The sequence below is a fragment of the Miniopterus natalensis genome, chromosome 1 (assembly GCF_054644295.1).
Source record: "Miniopterus natalensis isolate mMinNat1 chromosome 1, mMinNat1.hap1, whole genome shotgun sequence".
Taxonomy (NCBI): Eukaryota; Metazoa; Chordata; class Mammalia; order Chiroptera; family Miniopteridae; genus Miniopterus; species Miniopterus natalensis.
The window spans coordinates 59812641-59820577 of record NC_142081.1 but is presented as its reverse complement, the minus strand read 5'-3'; the positions used below and the strand labels follow the sequence as shown (position 1 = coordinate 59820577).

The following is a 7937-nucleotide window of genomic DNA, read 5'->3' as shown; positions in this document are numbered from 1 at the left end:
GAGGACCAGGTCGGCCCTGCATCGGGCGCCCTCTCCCGGGTAGGGGTCTGCTCGCGCGCTCCAGCCCGCTCCCTGCAGGGGTGCCCGCCCCTCTCTCCGCCCCCGGCTGGGCCCGCCCCCGTGCCTGTGTCACTGAGGGGCTGGGGGCGGAGAGCTGCCGGGCGGGACATCCGGCCCCGTTCCTTCGCCGCGCCCTCCCGCCGCCAGCCGCCCGCCGCCCGCCGCCCGCTCCGGTGCCTGCTCCCGGGAGCCGGCCACCCCCGCGTGCGCCCTGGTCTCCCGTCGGCGCTCCCCTCCCTGACCCCGGCTCAGCGCTGCGGCCCCAAACCCTCAGCGGCCGCCCGCAGCCTGAGCCTGTCTCCCAGGCTGGCAGCCCCGGGATCGGCCAGGCCCGTGCAGGCCCCCACCCCTGGAGCACCATGTTTCCCCGCCCGCTGACCCCGCTGGCGGCCCCAAATGGCGCCGAGCCCCTGGGCCGGGCGCTGAGGCGGGCCCCACTGGGCAGGGCCCGGGCCGGGTTGGGGGGGCCGCCCCTGCTGCTGCCGTCCATGCTGATGTTCGCGGTGATCGTGGCCTCCAGCGGGCTGCTGCTCATGATCGAGCGGGGCATTCTGGCCGAGATGAAGCCCCTTCCCCTGCACCCTCCCAACCGCGAGGGCGCCGCCTGGCGCGGGACAGTTTCCCGGCCTGGGGGGCTGCCCCTGGATGCCGAGGATTCGGACTTGCAGGTGAGGCAGGACATCCGAAACCGGACCTTGCAGGCAGTGTGCGGGCAACCGGGCATGCCCCGGGACCCTTGGGACTTGCCGGTGGGACAGCGGCGCACCCTGCTGCGCCACATCCTTGTGAGTGACCGCTACCGCTTCCTCTATTGCTACGTCCCCAAGGTGGCCTGCTCTAACTGGAAGCGGGTGCTGAAGGTGCTGGCGGGCGTCCTGGACAGCGTGGACGTCCGCCTCAAGATGGACCACCGCAATGACCTGGTGTTCCTGGCAGACCTGCGGCCTGAGGAGATTCGCTACCGCCTGCAGCACTACTTCAAGTTCCTGTTTGTGCGGGACCCCTTGGAACGCCTTCTCTCTGCTTACCGCAATAAGTTTGGCGAGATCCGAGAGTACCAGCAGCGTTATGGGGCTGAGATAGTGAAGCGGTACCGGGCAGGAGCGGGGCCCAGCCCTGCAGGGGACGATGTCACCTTCCCCGAGTTCCTGAGGTACCTAGTGGACGAGGACCCTGAGCGCATGAATGAGCATTGGATGCCCGTGTACCACCTGTGCCAGCCTTGTGCTGTGCGCTATGACTTTGTAGGCTCCTATGAGAGACTGGAGGCTGATGCCAACCAGGTGCTGGAGTGGGTGCGGGCACCACCCCATGTCCGATTCCCAGCTCGCCAGGCCTGGTACCGGCCTGCCAGCCATGAAAGCCTGCACTACCACCTGTGCAGTGCCCCATGGTCCCTGCTGCAGGATTTGCTGCCTAAGTATATCCTGGACTTCTCCCTCTTTGCCTACCCACTGCCCAATGTCACCAGGGAGGCCTGTCACCAGTGACCATGCGTATGGGCCAACAGCTGTTGTGGACCGGTTTTGACAATGCCGGCTTCTTTTGCCTGCCATTCAGAGAAGCCCTGGCTCTTAGGCATGGAGCTTCTCCAGGTATCTGGATGGCAGGGACTGCCCTTGGACGTGTTTGTCCAGGGTGGGTGTCCACCATGGCTCAGAGGACAGGGTTGGACAGGCCTGGTGTTCTCTCATTGGGGGCATTTCTTGGCCAATGTGATCTTTCTTGTCCTGGCAGAGCCAGATACCAGTTTGCCAGTGAAGCAACACATCTGTTCTACAGACTGACTGCAGGGATTGTGCAGTCTGCTTGGTTCACCTTAACCTGTGGCCAAACCCAGAGATGGCACCCATCAGTAACACAACCAGAGCCAGGGCCCTGTGGCTCTGATCACCCATTCATCCATGAGTTAGCACTCATGCCTTATAAATAACTTTTGTGCCTTTCTGCATCAGACTCAGAGTTTCCTACACTTTCAATGTTCTTTCTATTTTCCCAAGGAAAGGAAAACTGAGTTAAGGGCTCTTGCCTGATAGCTCCAGGACCCTACTCTGCAGGCATCCAAAGACCCCTGTTCCCAGCCTCTTCTTGGGGTTCTGGGCACCTCTTCCCTTCCCCCAAGGTTGTGACTGTGGCTGGTGTGTCTGGCTGCAACTTTTCTGACACATTTATTTAAAATTTGTACTTTTTGATAGAACCCTTGTGAAGGCTTTGTTTTCCTAATAGCTGAATTTTTAATAAAGCTGTTTTGTATACAAAGTCAGCATCTCTGATTCTCCCTCTGAGCTCCTGTGCATCAAGCAAGTCTCCCAGATGTCTGTCTCCCCAGGTCAGGAGAGGGAGCTTGTAGGTAGAGAAAGGAAGACAAAATGTAACTTGTTTGGGCCAGTCTAGTGGGCCACTGCCATACCATGGAGAATTGAGGGGCTCCCCATAGGCCATACCTGAGCACAGACTGAGCTCCTGGGATGCCACCGAAGGGCAAACCCCATTAGGAATGGCACACCCCCAGGGCTTACTTAACCCTGAAGAGGGAGGAGGGTATGAGACACTGGCTTCTCTGCCTCTTAAGCAGGAGTAGTTGGTGACTAAGGAGGCCCCCAGATGAAAAAAGGGATCGTTGTGTGAACAAGGAGAGGTTTTTCCCGGTCTTGAGAATTACAATGAAGGCAAGGAGTTTGAGCGAGGGCCAGGCTGTTGCTGACTTAGGTCCAGAGGAAGTTGTGGGCGATGTGAGAGGGTATAAACCTAGCCTTGCTGTTGGACTAACTTTGGAGGAGAAATTGGGGAAGGGGGCTTCTGTGGGCACTCATGGTTCTCTGCCATGACTCACCAGGAGACCTTGTCTGATCTCTTGTCTGGGTCAGGTGCCGCTCTTCAGGGTCCCCTTGGCTCTGGGGACTTCACCTCAGATAGCACTTACCATGCTCTGTTGTAATGGCCCAGTTACTGGTCAGTCTCCCCACTGAGACTGAATTGTGTGAAGCTGACACCATGTCTGCCTTGTTCCCAGAACCTAGCCAAGGGGCTGGCATACAATAGGCATGTATATAGCTCAGCAGAACCAAGGTGTACATCTTGCTTCAGGACAGAGCACTTCCTCTGCCAACCAGTCAGTCCTTCTCTGAGCTTCCGGCCCCTCAGGGCCCTACCTTGCCCCAGCTTCTTCCTCCTTGGCTGGGAACTGCCGCTTCAGACCTGTATCAGCCACTCAGTCTCCCTTATAAGACCTGCAGCCTGGAACCCAGAGAACCCAGAGTGTGCTGGGCCCAGCTGCTGTGTTACCTCGTCTCAATCTTCACAACAGCCCAATGCCACAGGTGTTATCCTGCTTTAGAGGCATGGAAACTGGCACAGAGAGGTAAGTACCCTGCCCAAAGTCCAAACCAGGTCTGTGTGCTCCCAGATTGGGAGCCAGGAGAGAGAGATGGAGATTGTGGAAGGTGGGGGTTGAGAGAAGAGGGAATGAACACAGAGATTAAGAAGATGAAGGGCAGGTGGGGGTCATATTTAGGAGCATTTACACACTTTCCCCCTTCTTAGTTCTTTCATTCCCTCATTTGCAAAGAATTCAATTTAGCCCAGCTGACATTTACCAATCCCCACCCTGAAGAAGTGGGAGACAAATGAAACCCTTGATGTTAGCTTATTGACTACTGTCCTCTCAGGCATTAAAGGGTGGCAGGCCAGAGAGCATCCTGACAGCCTGTATTGGACACCTGTGGTGTGGGGAAGAGGGTTTGAGGTAAGAAGATGAGGGGGACTGCTGAGGCAAACTGCCACCTACTGTCATTTTTTCCTAGAGTCAGCCCCTGAGGAAATGAATTTGTCATCTACCCTTCCTTTCAGGAAAATAGACTTTTTAAAAGAAGCTGCCAAGGAGGTGGCAGAGTTGTGGGGATCCAGCTGGCCCTAGTGTGGCCTGCTTTATATTGGGCACGTAAGCCAGAACTGGGGGGGTGAGGGTGGCAAGCTCTAGGTTGCCAAGGGTGGGGCAGGGGCATTCTCAGGACTGGACACCTGGACTGTGTCTTCCTGGATTCTCCCTTTGCACTGAGTCAGCTCTCATCGCCACAAGGAGCCAAGCCCTACACCACTGACTATGAAGACAAGGGTCCCCTTCAGAACTCACTCCATCCCAACAACCCGATTCTCCTGGACACAGGGGGACGGGGCTGGCAATGGTTTAACTTCTCTCAAGAACAAAGGAAAGGGGAGGAGCCCGAAGGGACCTGGCCCTCCAGGTCTTCCTCCTGACTCCACTTCCAGGCTCCAATTCTGGTTCATTTTTCATCCTGTCTGATGATACTGCCCAGAAACCATCTCACCTTAAGTTCTGAGGTTGTTTCCTCTCCCTTTTCTTCTCACACCTCTGTCCCCTCCCTTCAGGAGGGTCCCACCACATAGACCCTCTACAGGAAGCAAGTTCTGAGTGGAGCAGTTGACCCTCCCCATGGGTGAACACAGAACCCTCACCTTTCCTGGGGGATCATCACCAGAGGGGGTCAAGCCCCCTGGCCCTCTCCCAGGGTGGGTCCAGTGCTTTTTATATTGAACCAGTCCGTGCCTGGCTTCAATCAAGAGGAAAGACATTCTTTCTCTTCCTAAAGGGAAAAAAATATATATATATATATATATATATGTAATTATTATAATTATTTTAATCCTCACCCGAAGAGTGAGGATATTTTTTTCCATTGATATTCAGAGAGAGAGTGGAAGGGAAGGGGAAGGTGGAGAGAAAGGAGAGAAACATTGATGAGAGAGACACATAGATTGGTTGCCTTCCTTTCAAACCTGCAACGCAGGCACCTGCCCTTGATCAGGAATTGAACCTGCAACCCTTGGGTGCTCAGGCTGACATTCTAACCACTGAGCCACACCAGCCAGGGCAGGAAAATATTAATATTTAACAGTAGCTACTCTGAAATTAGTAATGTTGGTAAGTACTTTACATGCATCCTCTCCATTCTAACTACAACCCAGCAAGGTAAGCAAAATTATTTCCATTTTATAGATGAGGAAATTAAGGCTAAGTGACTTGTCCAAAGAGATGGAGGGGTTAGGATTAAAACCCAGCTCCATCTAATGTTCACTCCTTTATAAGTGAACATGCATCATAAATTATCCAGCTCATTGCATTTGCTGACAAGCATTGTGTTCATTTTCTCTGATTTCTGCACCCATCTCCAGCCCTCCTTTCTAACACTCCACGAGTGATTCTGTCCATAGACCTCTCCAGCTATTATAAAATTCCTCAGATTTGCCCACCCTGAGAATCAACTTTCCAGTAGTTCTGAGCCCAGACCATGAATATACTAGACTTTCAGTTCAGGTCCTCCGAGAAGCAGATGCCAAGGCAGAATTAGACGTGCAAGAGATTTATAGAAGAAACAGCTGTGAGGGACAAAGGACAAGGGAGCAGTAGGCTGGAAGAGCCCGACACCTGTGAAAGGAGAGAGGAAAGGAAGAATTGTATGGGAAGAGTCTCCCATTACAGTGTAGCTCTAAGAACGTCTCCTCAAGACTCATGGGGCATCCCAGGCAAAGGTTACCTTTTGGAGGAATCGTCCCTCGGGCAGAAATGGGGGTGGACACAAACACTGAGGCAGATCAAAATGAGAGAGAAAGCTGTAGCAGCGGCTGGAGGCTGTCAGCCGATCACACGTCTCACAGCAGGAAGACGTGAACATAGCACCTGCTGCACAGGCTCAACTTGGCTACTCTGACTTATGGGCCTTTGTCCCCAAAAGTTCTGTTGACATATGACCTTTTCAACAACCAGAAAACAGCTGTTGGCCTATCAAGAGCCTCTAAGATGCCTGGGGGGTCCTGAACTTAACTCTTCCCCATGGCCATTCCTTGGCTTTATAGCAGGACTACTGCCCTGCCTTCATTTGGGCATCAGAAGATGTGTGCCATTGCCATGCCCAAATGCCCATACTGTAGTTTTCAGGATATTTCCCCTGCAGTTTGCCCAGCTAGTTGCAGGTTTTGGTTATCCTTGGTTTGTGACTGTCATTAACTGGGTGGATTTTGATGATCACCTTTGCCTGGGGGGCACTCAGAGCAATATACAGATCTTGTAACAGAAACCCACACCTGAAACCTGTATGTTCATATTAACAATTGTCACCCTAATAAATTTAATGAAGTGTTTTAAAAAAATAAAAAACCCTAATGATCACCTTTGCCTAGCTTCAGTCTTTCATAGGCTCAAGTCCTTTCAGGGGAGAGCAGATTCACCCAGAGGTTGAGTCTGGGTGCTGGAATCCCAGACCTCTCAAGGGATATAGTTTAGGCTTCCTCCCAATCTGATCATTCACATAAACTCCAGGGCAGCCTGAGAAAGAAGCAAAATCTCCCTAAACGGAGTTCCCAGGGACCTGCATGCCGGCAAATACCAGGTCTTCTGTAGCATCCCCCAACTGAGCTTTTGAGCTTGTCATATCCATGTCCTGGACCAGTCTGGAGAGAAGTCCCAATGAGACTAAGAGAATCACAACATTAGTCCTGATTGTGCCACTGTGAGGGGACAAAGAGATCAGGGCAGACCAGGTCACCCCCTGCCCTTTAACCCTCCAGTAGGAAAGCTGTGCCAGCCTTAGCCTTGGGGTAGGGCCTTGGGGGACAGAAAGACATGAGGGCCTTCAAAAGCTTGGGAAGGAGAAGCCTGTCGTGTCACTCCTGCCACTGGCTCAACAGCTTCCCCAGACCTGCTGGGCGACCACCTCACTGTTTGCAGGTGGAGGGAACCAAACATTCTACCTCACAGGGGGCATCTACTGGATCATTTCTCTGTTCTCTGCCCTGGAGAGATTGAACGGCCCCCTGGGACCTTTGCCAGAGCAAGTCCCAAGAGTCCAAGCACTGTGTGCAGAGAGGCCATCAAAACAGAGGAATTCATGGCAACTGGACATCAGGCTGGCCCCTGAGTGAGGGGTCACAGGCTGTCTGGAGGCAGGCCCAAGAACAGTGGAATTGGCTGGGCAGGGGTAGGGGAAATGGGACAACACTTTCTGGTTGAGGAACTAAACCAAATTGGGGGTTAACTAAATCAAATTGGGGGCAACCCAGGCATGCCTCCACTACCCACCAATGAGAAGCTGTAGTGAGCCGTTTCCACAGAAGCTACTGGACACAGTGGCAGGCCAGTCCCCTGGTAGGGGGGTCTCCTGTTGTCTGGGAGCAAGTCTCTAGTAATAAAAAGAGAACTGTTCTGATAGATGAGAGAGCTGGCCCAACTAAAGCAGGAAACCCAGGAGGAAAAAGCCAGCAACTTTTGGGGAGGACTCTTTGAATTTTGTTTATTGAGACTACCTTAAGCCCAAGCACCCACATATAACAAAACAGATAGATGGAGAATTGGGGGAGCAATGGGCACAAAGGAGGAACAGAACAAGAAAGAGGACTCAGTTGGCCCTGGCTAGGTGGCTCAGTTAGTTGGAGTGTCGCCCTGTACACCCAAAGGTTGTGGGTTTGATTGCCAGCAAGGGCACATACCTAGGTTGTGGGTTTCATCCCTGATGGAGGCACGAACTGAAGGCAACTAATCGATGTTTCTCTCTCACATCAATGTCTCTCTCTCTCCCTCCTTATCTACATTCCTCTCACTCTAAAAAAATCAATAAAAAACATATCCTTGGGTGAGGATTTAAAAAAAAAGGGGGGGGGCCTCAGTCACAGCTCAGATGCCTGGACATCCTGAGGCTTTTCTCAGCTACTGACCAGTTAACCTTTCCCTCCTCTGAAGTCTCCTGATCCCTAGTACTGCACACTTCTAGGAGAGCTTTTAACCGATGTGGTTCCTTTTCTGTCTCTGCCCTATAGACTGGGAGTTTCCCAAAGGCAAGGGCCAGGTTTTATTTCTCTTTATA

The 7937-nt window shown here is 53.1% G+C and overlaps 1 protein-coding gene across 1 annotated transcript; it reads left to right on the top strand.

Moving 5' to 3' along the window:
* Window positions 1–404: 404 nt before the first annotated feature.
* CHST14 (carbohydrate sulfotransferase 14) lies at window positions 405–2319 on the top strand. Its single transcript, XM_016220383.2, has one exon. It carries the CDS (start codon window positions 420–422, stop codon window positions 1548–1550), a length of 1131 nt encoding a protein of 376 aa, XP_016075869.2. The 5' UTR covers window positions 405–419; the 3' UTR covers window positions 1551–2319.
* The last annotated feature ends 5618 nt before the right edge of the window (window positions 2320–7937 follow it).

What these genes read in the sequence shown, in the direction of transcription:
- CHST14 (XM_016220383.2), top strand. Translation starts at nt 420, where the DNA reads ATGTTTCCCCGCCCGCTGACCCCGCTGGCGGCCCCAAATGGCGCCGAG.